Source organism: Lepidothrix coronata, unplaced genomic scaffold (assembly GCF_001604755.1).
Source record: "Lepidothrix coronata isolate B3197 unplaced genomic scaffold, Lepidothrix_coronata-1.0 Scaffold100, whole genome shotgun sequence".
Classification (NCBI taxonomy): Eukaryota; Metazoa; Chordata; class Aves; order Passeriformes; family Pipridae; genus Lepidothrix; species Lepidothrix coronata.
Window position 1 is genome coordinate 176417 of NW_016690280.1, and position 16036 is coordinate 192452.

General features: G+C 46.2%; 1 protein-coding gene across 1 annotated transcript; it reads right to left on the reverse strand.

The window, feature by feature from the left end:
- Positions 1 to 6: 6 nt before the first annotated feature.
- LOC108501212 (C-terminal-binding protein 2) lies at positions 7 to 11062 on the reverse strand. Its single transcript, XM_017822879.1, has 9 exons — positions 10955 to 11062; positions 10175 to 10329; positions 9939 to 10083; positions 7315 to 7521; positions 6496 to 6710; positions 5583 to 5713; positions 5284 to 5411; positions 4616 to 4736; positions 7 to 3572 (listed from the first exon to the last, which is right to left on the reverse strand). The coding sequence occupies exons 1-9, from the start codon at positions 11001 to 11003 to the stop codon at positions 3401 to 3403; spliced, it is 1323 nt and encodes a 440-aa protein (XP_017678368.1). The 5' UTR covers positions 11004 to 11062; the 3' UTR covers positions 7 to 3400.
- Between the last annotated feature and the right edge of the window lie 4974 nt (positions 11063 to 16036).

Here is a 16036-nt window from a genome sequence, read left to right on the forward strand (position 1 = left end):
GTGCTGTAAGTTTTTCTTTACATGCTTTATTTCAATGTTTCACAGTTTAGTCATTGTCTACAAAAATATATTTCTGAAACTCTGAGTCCTCTATAAAAAAAGCTGGTCAGCAGCAGTGACCCTGACAAACAGAATGTACCTTGGGACAGTGTGAGCACCTCCTGTAAGCAGATTAGTGCAGCTAGGGCACTCCTGCCTCACCCTGGGAGACTTCTGTTCTTTGGGATTAAAGCTCTGCACTAGTTCTGAAGGAAGGCATTAAAAAAAAAAAAATCATTCCACTTCTGTATACTGCACTAAGCTTGGGAGGGGGAGCTGCAAGTCAGTGTATCACACAGCAGAAAGTGCTAACAAAGCACTTGGCACTCAGGGAAAGGAGAAGACCTCAGGGTGCTTTAGTACTGGTAAATTTTTCTTTGAGCTCTCCGTTCAGAACAGCCTTTGTCTGGTGATAATAGGTTCAGGCTGTCAGCAGAGGTACAAATGGCAAACAGGCAGAGTAATCCCATAAGCGCAAAGAGAGTCCTTTTTTTGAGGACAGGATAAGAGTTCTGTTCAGTTTTACATCAACATTTTCTGCTGTGGCTTTAATCAAGGGGAAAATTGCCTTCAAAACCAATCACAAGTTGTTGGACAGAACAGAGCCACTATCAGTGCTGTCAGCTTCAACTCCTTAGTACCCATAACTGGAAATATTCCTTATAACATCAATTATTTAATTCCTACGCTTACTAGTCACCAGTGTATCTAGCCACCACAAATAAGAACTGAGAAACTCAAGTGTCCCCCAAATGAGATCTTTCTACTCTGCCTCTGCTCAGTTATTTGACTGGTCTACAGAGATACCTGCAGTTAAGAAAAAAAAAAATAAATTGCCTCTTTTAAAAAAATAAATCTATCTTGCATTGTGCTCTAGAAAAGACAAGGTCAATGTACTCTGATCCTCAGAGCTCATCATTAGAAGCCCCTTACCACAAAATAAATCTCAGACCTGAACCCCTAAGCAGGGCAGGAATTTTCAGCAGCAAGTAAGAGTAGTTATTGACAGACTGCTTCCCTAATGTGGTAACAGACAGAAGATGAGCTCTCTGAAAACTTTTCCACAGCTGCCTGTCAGAAGAAGAGTTTTCTGAGCCAGCAGCTTGTGAAATCTAGATTTCCTTGAGATTAGAGAATTCAGGAAAGTGCTGCTGGTTATTTTAGGTACATCTGCAATCAATGGGCTTCTGAGCTCTAGGCTTTTGTTCAGAAAAAGTTCTCCTGTAACTTGTGCCTACCACCAGTCCCAGTCTGATCTGCTAAACCTGAGCAGCCAAGGAGGTATATGAATTTTAAGTAGAATCAGCATCATCCACGAAAACACAGAAGCCATGAACCTTCACTGAGACAAATACCTTATCAAAAAAAGACACTCAGCACTAGAAAACTAATATCATCTCACTAATGCTAAACAGTTAAAGTGTAAAATCTGTAAGAAAACACCTGAAGTTTACTTCTTGACTATTTTCCTTTCTTGAATTGCTGGAGGGAGTGAGGGGGGTGGAGGAGAAAGGAAAGAATCACTTCACTGTATTAGTAGTAAGCCAGTATATAGAAGGCAGTGTTGGAGAAAAATTTAAAACCAGGAAAAAAAAATCTGAAAACTTACTGATTCCGAAAGCTTTCCTCACCTTCCCAAACTCAACAGCCTAAACAGAATTTTCATCCTCATACTTCAAGTTGTTTTTCCAGTCTGTTCCCATCTGTTCAGCTTCCAGTCACAGACACACAACAGAGAGAAGAATCAAGGGAGGCTGAGAAACCCACACATAGGGTTTTGCCTCCCATATAGCACCTACTTTATAGATCAACATGAACAAATCAATCAGAAATTGTTACGTCTTGTGCACAGAAAGCCTGTAACTAAAGTGTAACAAGATGAAATTAAAAGAAGATTTGGAATTAAAGAAAAATTTTGTCCCGTGGAACCTCTTTTTCTGAAGATTCCACACCCCACAAAGAAGCAGTTCATATTCAGTCATTTGTGAACTGGAAAAGACTTGTCAGCAACAATCCTGCCTTGGCTTCAGGTGAAAAGCTGAGAGTGCTCATTCTCCTTTAGTATCACAAAGCTTATTTCCGTAAAACAAACCGCTGTCTGGCCATGCCCTACCCTGCCATAGAGATGCAGGATATCAGAGAATCATGGAATAGCTGAGTTGGAGGGCACCCATCAGAATCAGAGTCCAACTCCTGGCCGTGTGCAGGAGACCCCAAGAATCCCACCAAGTGCCTGACAGCGTTGGCCGAACGCTTCTTGAACTCAGACAGGCTTGGTGCTGCCACCACTTCCCTGGGGAGCCTTTTCCAGTGCTCAGTCACCCTCTGGGTGAAAAACCTTTTCCTGACTGTCAAAAGCCTTCTCCATCAGCACAGACAAGTGGGATGTCACCTCTAGCTGATGCAGTTATGCAAAAAGAAAAAAAAAAACCTGTAGCATAAAGTTTAGAATCCCAGCATGATGGATACCTTGTGGATAAACACTGCCACAGACTGTGAGGTACTTGTGTGTGAGGAACCAGCAACTGCAGCTGCACATTATTGCTACTTGCTGTCTCTCAGGGCAAGCTTTTCCCATTTCTGCATTCTCCTGCCTTCTCCAAGTTACACACTCCAGGGTGAACTATTCTGAAGCCTCACCAACACGGTGGCCACCAGAACACATTTGATGACATTTTAATCCCTTCCAAATTATTTACAAGGCTGGCTTTGAGACTGTTACTTTTAACTTCAGGCCTAGAACTGCATAGAGGAAATTCTGTATGGTCAAGAACTAGCAGTACTTGCACTACGTCTCTTCTCACAGGAAGCATTAATTAAAACAAGCAAAGTAACACACAGAGCTTAGCCTAGGCTGCATTCTATCAAGGGCATAATGAAGACAGTAGTCACAACTTCTCCAATTCACTAGTATTTTTTCTAATATTCCAATGGCTACACTTAAGAGAGGTTCAGCCAAATTAAGTTAAAGCTACAAGTCACAACTGAAAAGTGTGCACTGAAGTCTGGTGTCAGGAACACTGAGGACCATCCCTGATCAGGCGGCTTCGCTTCTATTTTCGAGTGCACAAGGACAGCTCCCTGTCACAGACAACTGAAGCAGATATATGGGAAAACTCATTCATTAAGCCAAGGGGAGGCAAGGTCACTGCTGCCATGCCCCAGAGAAGGAGAAAGATTCATTGAGAGATTATAACTAAAGGGTTACAAAAAGGCAAGAACTAAAGTTTGTCGGTAATGAAATGCATTCTCCTGTCCCATATGAACAGGAAACAGTCTCTGTAGGGTGTTAAAGAAGGTCCTAGGAGGAGATTACCTCCTACTTTTTTCTGCTGCCAAAGGAGAGGAGAGAAAGACGCTGCTATTGGTCAGCAGGAATCTCTCTGTCTGCATCCAGTTTGCTCGTCTCTCCTGGGGAAGGGGTACGTGGTGCAGAGTGAGAAACAGGAGGAATCCCATGAGCTACAATCCCTTCCACTACTGGTGGTTCTGGTAGCCCAGGGGTGGCTACTCCCACTACTCCTGGAGGAAACCTAAAACCAATAGAAACATAGAAGTTACAAGCTTGTCCAACAGTTATTCAAGGAGAAAGGAGCCGTGCCCTCAGACAACTGCTGAATACAAATCCCTCTTTCTAAAAAATTCTCTGAGATAGAACACAGGAAAAGTCTCCAGAGCTGAAGAGTAGCAGTGATATCCTAATGCCAAATGACACCTGTTCACAGAGATAGTCTCAGGTCACATACTAAGCATTTGGATAAAGGTACAAAGTTCATCTCCAGTGGAAAACAGCGTGAGGCACTGTATGAAGGCACCTGGAGGGTTGGGAATTCCCTCCCCATCAGCAGGAGGAATGTAAGCTGCAGTTATCCTTCACTGGGCTCCATGACAGAAAAAGTAAGGAGCTGAACTAAAAAAAACAGTTAGATGCAAGATGAAAAACAGGAGAGCAACACTCATGAATTGCTAATGAACTATTTTTCCATTACTTCCATTCTGCCTCCCTGTGCCGCCTTCATAAATATATCTGAACCTCTGTAGATCTCTCATAGAAGGGAAGGATATATTACCTACTTTGCAGATGGGAGAAAAACAGAAGGGAAGCAGCCTGCCCACAATCACTTGGCAGGTCTGTAACAGATAAACAAACTGAAATACACTATATTTAGACCACTGAACAAAATCCACTGGACAATATCTCAATAACAGTCCACATTTGGGCTACAGGCAAGAACTGTCCTTTGTTTATACAGCCCTAATGATATGCACAACTTCTAAATGTTAAGTTCCATGCCTTTCTGGGGGGCATCCAGCAGACTTTCTTATATTAAGATATCTCTTGGGCAGGTCTTGCAAGGATTTTCAAAAATTGACTAGTATGCAGCTGGACCTAAATATGACCAAGTACGTGTTAAATCCTAGTACAGGTTTAGAAGAGCTGCTGTTAAGAGCTCATATACAGAGTATGTAGGAACACAGACATACCTGCTTGCAGGTACAAGTACTTCTCAAACCCGCAGAGGGATGTTGGCCTACTTCAGCAGGAAGATATGCTTGGCCAACCTTCATATCTCACCTGTAAGCTGCAGCTCCGTTGAGTTCTGGGTGGACAGTTGCAGGATCAATACTGGACCACTGAGCTGCTAACAGCAAGTACTCCTTATTAACACAGTTCCTCAAAGCATCGGGTATGTGACCTGCAAGAGCACCAAGAATGACAAAAAAAAACCAGGACACAGGTAGGGGGGAGCTTGTTCCCTGCAGCATTTACAAAGGAGAGCAGAAAGGAAATGTGCAACATCTTTTTCATCTACCTCCACAGGATAACAGTGGGCAGGGGAGACTCTCCTCTGAGCACCTGGTCTCTGGAGAAGACAAGAAATTGATCCTTCCTTCCCACTTCTGTGATCTTGGGAAAATTATTGACCACAACCTGCAATTGCTAAGCCTCGCCCTTTCAAGAGACAACACGTACTACTTCAGGAAAAACAGTCTAACTGTCAAAGGAATTACTGCAAAGGATTTGGAAGATGTAGTTAAAAGGCTTCCCCAGGGATAGAAAGAGCCATTCCAGCATTAGGTACAAGATTCTCAGAAGGCAAAGATACAATTATGAACTTACACTCCAGTTCCAGAAACCAGTTACTGAGTCCAAGTTTTCAGAACAAGCAGCATAATCCTTGCAGGGAACTAAAAGAACACTAATTCAGCAGCAGCTGCAGAGCACACAATCTCCTTCATTACCTGTAATAGCTCTGCGGATCTCTTTAGCTGCGTCTTCTCTGGATTCAATGGAAGCCTGTTCACTGTACCAGGCAGTGTGAGGGGTGCAGATAACATTGGGTGCATCTTTTAAGGGCCCCTGAGCAAAACTGAGGGAGGAAACAAACAAAAAAAAAAAAGTATTTTCTCTCCAGAAGTGATAATCCCATCTGTCGTCTTGGGCATCACTGTAACCCAATAACAAAAAACCCCCAAAAGAATCATCCAGCTTAGGTGATGTGAATCACCAGACAGCAGCAGGCATGCAGGTACAGTGTTACCTGAAAGGCTCAGACTCATGCACATCCAATGCTGTTCCTCTGATTCTCCCCTCTTTCAAGGCTTGTGCTAAGGCTTTCTCATCTACCAGCCCTCCCCGGGCTGTGTTCACTAAGAAGCAGCCCTGACGCATCTGGAGGAAGAAAAATATTAAGTGCATTGAGAATGAGACTTTTCATGGAAGCTAAGTGAATCTTGGGAAGTCTACTGGAAATGAGCAGGAGTCTGCAGTGATTAGATGAGGCCTGCAGGAATTAGGAGTGCTCTCACTGCAAAGCTAACCACAGGGGAAATGCCTGCAAGCAATGCTTGAGAAATTTGCTTTAAAAATGAACAAACAAAACCACAAGACACCAAGGGCAAAAGTGGAACTCTCGAGTTCTGCACTCCATATTCATCCTACTACATTAAAAAAGAAAGAGGACATGAATCAATTATCCAGCTATACAAAACTGGACTACAACATCCAGATGTCTCTCATAAAAGCACTGGAAAGCATTCATATACTAGTGGAGTATAGCCCGAGACTGACTTTGCAGTGGGCTTGGGCAGAGAAGCTTTGGCAGAGTTGTGTAAAAAAAGGTACACAGTCCCAGCCACACCACTTCTGGCTCTAACCAGCACAGTAAATTACACATTTTAAAGACAATCTGAAATTACTGAATCACCCAAAATATTCTTTATAAATGATATTACTTGGCAAGAAGAGCCAATGCTGTTCTTCTCTTAACATGAAATTCTACACAGCACAAAGCACAGGCACCCGGATCCACACGCTCCCAGCCTCCCAAGGCAGCAGGAGGCACACAACAGAGGCAGCAGGATTCACACGCTCTCAGCCTCTGTGAAAGCAGCAGTTTCTGTTTGCATTCATTTCCACAGCGCTCTGTGGGGGAAATCAAGCTCCTGCTGCACCTGTTTAATAGTGAAGTCATTGATGAGGTGATGGTTATGTTCATTCAGGCTGCAGTGCAATGTGATGCAATCGCTGTGCATTAGTAGATCCTGCAGGGTTCCTACTCGTTGTAAACCCAAGGATCGCTCCACTCCATCCGGCAGATAGGGATCATAGAAAATCACGTTGAAGCCAAAGGACTTGGCTCGCAGAGCCACTGCCTGTCCAACTCGGCCTTCACAAAAGAAAACCCACAATCATCAAGGAAAGGTAAAACAAACTTTAAAGACAAGATACTGAGGTAGACTGGGAGCCTACGCTGGAGTTTACTGCCAGGGCCCAAGGTACTGCAGCCCTGGAAACCCCCAGGATTGCCATAGGGATCCGGAGGAGGCTATTCAGTGCTGATCCTATGTGACTAATTCTAGTCTTTCCCCATGCAATAGCCAGAGCTTAGTCTAGAAGGAGCTCTGTTTCCAAATCAAATCTGGACCCTGAGTCAGAGGTAGTAATAATCTGACTACAAGAACTTAAAGAAGGAATTGGTAGCTTTCAGGAGGCTTTGTACTGATACAAAGCCCAGCACACAGGGAAACAGTCACCAAGAAGAGCTGTATGAATGTTCCAATTCTAACCACTTGAAATCAAAAAAAGAATCCCCAATCCCATGCCATACACCCAACTCTTGAAGATATCCAGCATGACAGAAAAGGGCACTAGCATTCCTTAGGAGTCAGTGTGTTTCACAAAGAACAGCTGTAAAATTATCGCTTTTTTACTCTTAGGTTCCCAAAAATTTCCAGAGTTCTCTTTTCAGTGTAACAATGGCCATCACTTACCCAGTCCAATGATGCCCAAAGTCTCCCCACGGATACGCACAGCGCCTCCAGCCACCTCTCGAATCTGTTCGACACTCGAGGCTCGGTTCCCTTCCCGCAGAGCCTGGTGGAGCCAAGTGACTCGGCGATAGAGGTTCAAGATGTGGCAGAGGGTGGAGTCAGCAGTCTCCTCTACTGAGGAGGAAGGGATGTTGCAAACTGCAATGCCTACAAAGCCATAGAGGTCATATAAGATTTTTAGCATCACAATGCTGAACAAACATAAAGCTCTTTAGGCACAAATCCTGAAAGATAATTCAGTTCTCCGGAACTACTGCTGAGAAACATGAGATTCATTTCAGAAGCTCATTCTACAACAACACAGATGTGACCAACCAGCTTTTCAGTCCCCCAGGAAACACCACTCCTTCCTTTTAAATATCCACTAGATTGACACACTCACCAGAAAAGAAAGCCCAAACAGGTCAAAATGAGAAAACTGGGTCATACAAGTGATGCAAGAAACTGACTTTTAGGAGACCTGCATTCAAAAAGATACACTCTGTCCACAGATACCCCTGACAGATTAATTGGCAGACTGTAGAATTAAGACAGATGGCTGAGCTCCTTCATGCATCACAGTCCAGATGCTCACTGCAAGCATCAGCCTCCCCAGGAGCAACAATAAGTAACTAACTCATTAAATGCAGAGAGAAGCCACAGGAGCCTCTCTATTCATTTGCAGTTATGCTTAAAAATAACAATACAACACTACTCTAGAATAACATACAACCTCAAGGACCATAAAACCCATGGCTAAAAGTATCAGATAAATTAGTAATGCAAATGAGTTGAAGTCCTAGAAGCATAAATTAGTGTCAGAAAAGGGAAAGATGGAACACTGTATCAAATTCTGGTCATTCCTGAGCAGTCTATTTACTTTAAAAAAAAAAAGGAAGGAGGAGGGCTGGCAAAATAGCACTTCACTGCTGCTACCCTTCAACAAACCAGCCAAGAAATAAAAATAATGACCAGATGAGAAAATGGTCTCTTCCCAAACATTACCTCAGCCACTTGTCAAACGAAGGCAACTCTTCTGCCTCAAAAGACCACCACCCAGCTAAAAACTAGAAGTAAAATCTAGGCAGTGGTTGAAGGCATCACTGTTTTGTAAGCCTATTCAGAGGAGACATTTCACTTAACCCAGACCATGCTTTCCCATGAGAACTGCAAGAGCAATGGCCACAGACAATCCCAGATATTTGACTCCTCTCTATCAAATCATTTCCAATTGTGCCATAATGCCACACAGACAACCTGGAGGACGTGAGGAGAGGTGACAGGAAACCCCAACTTCTCTTAATCTCACTGGTTACCATCTCACTCAACTCTAAACAAGCCCTATGCATCCATCTGTCACACAGCTTAGACACAAATTTGTCTTAACCTGCAATATTATGCCTAATGTAAGAAAACGCAAACACACACAACAGCCCTTTGGTCTGAAGATTCAGAACACACAAGGAACAGTATCTCACCTCAGAATGAATTAAAGGGCCTGGCTAAGCATGAAAATAACCATTAATTGTCCATGGAAAGCACATCTGGCCATGCATAAGGGTCATCATACTATTGCTCCAAAGCAAAAGCGGCAAGCAACAGCCTGATGGCGAAAGAAGTTTGACTCATTTCACCTTGGGTTAATGAGTGCGAGAAAGCTCTGAATCTGAATGAATCCAAGATATGGATGGTGACTGCAAGTAGAGAAACCTGAGACTAGATCAGGTTCCAAACTCAGCCCAAATATGTAAAGGCTGGATGAAAGCCAGGGACCTTGCCAGGAACTCCTGAGACTATTCTCTTGAATCATCCAGATGAGAAGGCTCTTTAGACTCAGTTCAAGCACTAACCAAATACACACTCTTCATTTATTTGCAATTCATCTGTTCTTACAGATCTAAACACTGTAATGCCTATCTCAATTTTATATACAAATACCTATACTTGATTTAAGCTTAACCTGACCTGCATTACATTAAGGAAGGTTTCAAATCCCTGACATTGAAAAAACTTGAAAAAGAAGGGGTAGGGTAGTTCAGTGATCCATCTCATCCTGGAGACTACAAGGTCCAGAAGTCTCACTGCCATGTGTTTAAGATATAGCAGCTTTTTGTCACCTGGTCCAGAGGTTCTTCACATGCCTATGGCTCTAAAGGGATCACTAATAAAGTTTTGAATCAGAACCTACCTGCAGATACAAAATTAACAGGAAAACTCATCAAGCATTTACAGTGAGTTTATCCTGCATCAGCATCTACAGGCAGCTTTCAGACATCAGTTTGATGAACACTCACAAAAAACCCAAGGTTGCCTCACCAAAAATTACTTAGATCCCATATTCAGGTTCCTGAATCCCTCACAACGACAAAGACACCGACATCTATAGCAGAGCAATCTGAGAACTGAGAATCTTTCTTTCAAGTCCCAATATTGGTCAGCTTCCTCAAGATGCCTGATACTGAGCAACCCCAAGTCTTCACATAAAAGTTTTTAAATGCACTCAGCTATAAAGCACAAAAACACACGCAGTGTTCCACTCCACATTCAGTTGTGATTGCAACACACACCTACTGGTGCCATCATACCTAATTCTGCAGCAGATTTGATGTCAACATTGTCATAGCCACTGCCAATACGCACAATGACCCTGAGGGCTTTGAATTTCTCCAGATCCTGACGAGAAAGGGTAATGGTGTGATACATCAGAGCTCCTACTGCCTCATTCAGCACCTATAACAAAAACCAGTCCACATCAATATCTGGTTTGGTTACGTAGGAGGCAGAGCTGTTCTTCTGAATGCTTGCACGTTTTCTTGCCCACCTTTTCATGGATTTCCTGAGTTGACTGAGCGTCACAAAATGCCACTGTAGCTACATCCTTCAAGATGGGCATCTCCACAGTGCAATCTCGTCCATCCAGGAGTGCAACCAGTGGCCGTGCTGGCATTGGACCATTCACAATAGGAGGCCGTATGCCTATTAGGAAAGTCAGCAGGAGTGATTACATAAAAGACAGGAATTCAGGAACCCTCCTTTGCCAGTCCAGTAAGCCACTAATAATATTTAGAAACACATTAGGCAAAGCAAAAGACATAAATAGGAAACATCATGGCTAGGCTTCGCGAACCAAGATTTGGGGGAGGGCTCTACCCACGTTTGTTACAAGCGCACTGGTGGCTAAAAAGGCCAATACGAGATAGGCGTCCGGTTGCAAAAGGCACAGCAGAAAGACTCCTTAGGCAAACACAGGGAAAAAAGCTGGTAAAAAATACAACCACCACTAAATAAAGGAAAATAAAGTATGTTTTATCAATAATGAGATAATAGAGGTGCTCTACTCAGAAGCGCATTATCTTACTCCAGGCTCCTGAAACGAGTTACAAAGTCGCTTCAGGCCTCCCCATTACCGTGCCCACCCTTCCATCGCAGCCCAGATACTGTTTCCTCCTTGACGGAGCACAACTCGTACGTTCTCGGGCCCTCCGATGCTCACTGGCACCCACTCCTTTCTCGCAGGCCGCAGCAGCCCCCGCGGGCGGCGGGGCCCGGGCAGGGCCAGTGCCTCCCCCGCCGCTGCCCGGGGCCGCCCGCCCCGCCTCACCTTCGCAGATCCGGTCCAGCCGCTGCCGCTTCACTTTGTGCCGGTCCATGGGCCGGGCGGGACGCGCCGCCCTCGGCGCCGCACAGGGACCGGGACCCGTCACCGCCGCCCGCGCCGCGCCGGGGGGAAGCGGAAGGGCCGGGCCGGCCCCGCCGGCACCGGGGCAGCGCCGCTTCCGCTTCCGGACCGCGCGGCGGGGGGAGCGGCCGCTCCGTGCCCGGCACTCGCGGGTCACGGCCGGCTCCGGAGCTGCGCGGAGGGAGCGGGCCGGGGAGGATCCTGGGATGTAGCTTCAGGTCTTCCCGGGAAGCTCCCTACGGGGAGCTGTTCCAAGCAGCTCTGCCTGTGTGCGGCCCCTTGGCAGCCGTGTCTCGCACCCCTGTGCCGTGCTCCCGGGGCTGGGTCAGCGCCGCGATACTCGATCACCCCGAGAATCCACTGCACGGATCACCACAAGGACAGGGGGAGGGACATCACCAAGCAAGTGCTGAACAGTTTATTGAAAAACAAATTCAAGCTGTTTATTACACAAAATTTCCTGGTACCTGACTGATGTCCGTACAGTTGATCTACTCCTACGCAGCCCTTTTCTTCCATACCCCCCACATTCCATTCAGATATGCCATAGCATGTTTTAACAAACCTGTGTGCCTTCCTCCCGCTCTGCCCTGGGGTTTGGTGGGCAAAAGATAACACGGTGATAATGGGAACTGCCAGCTGGTGACCAGTTGTTGGGAGGAAGACTCTTGAGGAAGTTTATAAACCTGCAGCTGGGAATATCCCTTGATAACCCGTGTGAACAGCAGCCGGTGATTCCCCTGGCATGGACAAAGAGCATTTCAGTGTAATGTAGCAACTATTACTTGCTCCTGACAATTAAAAAAAAAAAAAGGCATGAAATGGGGGTGATGAGAGTAGGGCTTAAAAAGCAAATACTGCTTTTCTGTTCGAATTCTGCTAGGTGCCAGAGGAAAATGAATTGCACTCTACAGTTGTGTATGTTTTACCTTTCTCCCGCCCTACGGAGCAATTTCGAAGGCTGCGATTCTGGGAGGCGTCCGTAGTCATTTATCAGCTGGGAAAAGTGTCACCGTGTCTGCGCGTCCTTTGGGGATGGCAGAGCCCGACCCGCGTGTTTCCAACCCCGCGTGTGCGGGAACCGCGCCCGGGCTGCGGGATCGGCCCCGGCCGCACCGACAGGGGGCGCTCTGCGGCAACGCGGCCAGAGGGCGGCGGGACCTCCTGGGATAGGGGGGAGAGATCCCGGGATAGGGGGGAGAGATCCTTGGGATAGAGGGAGAGATCCCGTTATGGGGGGAGAGATTCCCGGGACGGGGAGGAGAGATCCTTGGGACAGGGGGAGAGATTCCGGGACAGGGATCAGAGACCCCCGGGACAGGGATCAGAGACCCCTGGGACAGGGATCAGAGACCCCTGGGACATGGGAGAGAGACGCCCAGGACAAGGGTCAGAGCCCTCTCCAGAGACGGCATAAACGGGAACTGCAGAGCCCCGGGGAATATCAAATATTCTTGAGCCTCCCCAGACCTGCACAGGGGTTTGTTCACCCCAGGGCAGTAGCTGGGCCACAGCAGCCCCTGCACGTGTTTGCTCCAGAACAGATGGTGCTGTACAGCTCTGTGTCACTCCCAGCTCTCCTGCATCTGCAGCCGTGCTACTCAGCAGGGCCCCGGGGGTCTGACTAGGACATCTTCCATTTTATTGCAAATTATCTAGATCACTGGGGTAAAAGAGGTGCATGAGCATAGCTGTGATGGTGCCTCAGCTATTGGCACAGCTTCCCTTCAGCATGAGTTAGTAAAAAATAAAACAGACCAAAACCACCACAACAGTGTCTATAAATAGCTACTAAAAAAATTGGGCAGCTTTACCCTTTTGGTTTGCACACAAAACCTCAGAGACAGGCCTTCTCACACATTAGCTAAACAGCCTTAGTGTTCTGGAGCACAATTGCCTACAGCCCACGGAGTCTCCCTTTACATTTGTTCTGGCTGACCTTTGCCAGTATAAAAACCTCAGTTAAAATCTCTCTGAGTGCAGCGAGGTATCCTCCTCGACTGTCAACACTCTTGCTGATAGCTCTTAAGGCAAGTACTTTATTGGCTGCTTAAAAAGAACAGAAGGGGTAGGAGGGAAGAAAGGATTTTTCTGAGAACAGACAAAGAAATTGGAAATCCTAGAAACCTTGTTGCTGAGGCAGAACTAGTAAAGAAAGCCTTGTCCATCTGGACAGAGCAGTTCTGTGCTGTGGTCCAAAGTCCTGCCATGTAACACAGAATCATAGAAGCAGAGAGTGGGCTGAGTTGGAAGAGACCCATCATCAGGATCATCGAGTCCAACTGCTGACCCACCTGCACAGGACACCCCAACAAGCCCACTCTGCACCTGAGAGTTGTCCAAAGGTTTCTTTAACTCAGGCAGGTTTGGTGCTGTGACCTGGGGATCCTGTTCCAGTGCTCAGCCACCCTTTGGGTGAAAATCCTTTTCCTGATATCCAACCTAAACCTTCCCTGACTCAGCCCCAGCCATTTCCTCGAGTCCTGTCACTGGTCACAAGAGTGAAGAGATCAGTACCTGCCCCTCTACTGCCCCTTGGGAGGGTGTTGAAGAGCCCAATGAGGTCTCCCCTCAGTCTCCTCCAGGCTGAACAAACCAAGTGTCCTCAGCTCCTCCTCATACAGCTTCCCCTCCAGACACTTCACCTTTCTCATGGTCCTTCTTTGGACACCCTCTAATACCTTAATGTCTTTTTTATATTGTGGTGCCCCAAACTGCCCCAGAACTTGAGCTGAGGCCACCCCAGTGCAGAGCAGAGGCGGACAACCCCTTCCCTTGCCCAGCTGGCGATGCTGTGCCTGATGCCCCCCAGGACAGGCCGGCCCTCCTGGCTGCCAGGGAACACTGTTGACTTAGTAGGAGCGGCTCAGTACCTGGGTCTTTCCTGGTAGCCTCTAAAGCACCTAATGCTGCTGATAAGATGTAAAGTAAACAGCCCCCGGGCTGCTGCCCTGCCATGTGCCCATCTCTTTTACAAGCAAAGAGGAGAAAATTGTCCTGCAAGTCAATTCAGCTTCACTTGAGACAAGGAGAGACAATGTGCATCATGGACATACCAGGATCAGAACAACGGGCTCACAGCACATCACTTAAGTGTCTTTGAATCAAAACATAGTGTAATGCATTATTAAAGCTACTTACTTTTTCCGTGTTCTCACCTCTGAAAAGGTTCAGACTTAAGGCAGTAGGGCACTGCTGTTCTAAGGTGCTCCTCCTTTCTTCTCTTGAAGAAATATTTTTGCCTTTCTTTTACAAATAATTTTTCTTCTGAGCTGCTCGTGCCTTGGATTGGTTCTGTCATCCAAGCATGTGCACACTAACCACTGCCTTAACTAGTTGGTGGGAAGGGACCTACAGAGTCTCTAATCCAACACATCTGTGCTAGGCAGTACTACCACCAACACAAGAGCAAGTCAGCTGTGGCTTTTTCTACAAGTTTGGATACAGACTCCGATACATCTCCAGATAAACTATTCTTGTACTGCAACAAACTCTTAGTAAAAAAATTTTTTACAGCATCCAGCCTGAACAACTCAAGCTAGAACCTGTGGCCATCATCACTTCTTATATCACCTGTCATTTGGATTTGCTGCCTTTGCAGCTCACCTTCAAGTAGCTGTAGGCTGATAGTAGATCATCTGTGAAATTCCTCTTTGCCAAGCAAACAAGCCCAGCTCTGTTAATCTCTTTGTAGGTCACATGCTACCATGTTGGTAGCCCTCCACTGGATCCTCTTTAGTTCCTCCACATCCCTCTTGAACTTCAGGGGCAGGAAACTGTGCACAGCAGTCCAGGTGTGGCTAAGCAGACATGAATAAATTCCTTCAGTGTCTGGCCATCTTCTTCCTAACACAGTGTGATGTGTGGGTTGCCTCATTCGCAATCAGAGCTTACTGGTATCCATGGCAACTGCCAGCTCCTTCCAGTGGGGCTGCTCCTCAGCCACTCAGTCCTCAGCCAGGAAAGATGCGTGGGGTCACTTTGCCCTGTTACAGAACTTCACTCTCCTTCCTGAACATCAGAAGGCACCTGTTGACCCAGTCCTTTCATTTCTCAAAGTCCCTCTGGAGTGAAGCTCTTGTTCACATGTCAATTGCTTACCCTGAACTTTTATCATCATAAATTTCCTAGTTCCTTTTTCCTGTAGGATGACTTACAGACAGTAGGATGACTTACAGACAGTTATTCTCCACCAAAGACAGTCTACCCGTTGAGCTGTATGATTGTAGCTATCCAGACAGACACCTAAATGTCTCTGACCTTCCTGCTGTGGGCCACACTAAGGCTAAAATACAAGAGCAACTTTGAATGTTTTATTCATAGGAACAAAAGAATGAAATTATCTGAGCCAGAAGTGGCCAAGGACCCCGGGTACTGATGCAGAAAACTATGGGCAGGTGCCATGGATGTCAAACCCCTGAACCTTCTTTGGCAATGAGCAGCCAGGGCTGTCTGGGGCACTAGCACTCATTCTAGGAAATGGAAGAGGTTTTTATTTGGTTTTCTATAAATATAGACATGAACTTCTGCCAGGTTGTTTGCATTAGGTTAATATTTCTGTAGTGTACAGGTGTTACCATGAGCTATGAATGTCTGCTGCCTGTCTCTAGCACCACAGAGTGTGGTGCTGTAAATATTAGCCCAGGCAGAGAGTGTTTGCTCAGCCCTCCTCCGTGCTGCCTCCCCCAGCAGTACTCTGATAGTGCTCCTGACAAACGGCCCAGGCTCAGCATCTCCTGCACTGCACAGCAACGTGCTCTGGTTTTGACTCAAGGAGGGTGGTAGTGACCAAATCCTGACAAAAGCAGCAGAAGCACCAGGGTGCTACAATCTTCATCAGATTAGTACTATACAGAATAAGGTATGACTAAGTAACTCAGTACATACTGCAAACTGTGGTAAAACCCCTTCTTCACTGGCTGTGGCAGTCGTGGATGTAGAGAAGAAATGTCTCGCACATCACTGGAACTGCTACTTGCTTTAATACAGTGATATACAGTGATT

What these genes read in the sequence shown, in the direction of transcription:
- LOC108501212 (XM_017822879.1), bottom strand. Translation starts at nt 11,003, where the DNA reads ATGGACCGGCACAAAGTGAAGCGGCAGCGGCTGGACCGGATCTGCGAA. An exon ending in ATGACTTCACTATTAAACAG is followed by an intron (nt 5,714 to 6,495) that starts GTGCAGCAGGAG and finishes TTCTTCCTCCAG; the next exon opens with ATGCGTCAGGGCTGCTTCTT. An exon ending in CATGAGTCTGAGCCTTTCAG is followed by an intron (nt 5,412 to 5,582) that starts GTAACACTGTAC and finishes TTCCTCCCTCAG; the next exon opens with TTTTGCTCAGGGGCCCTTAA.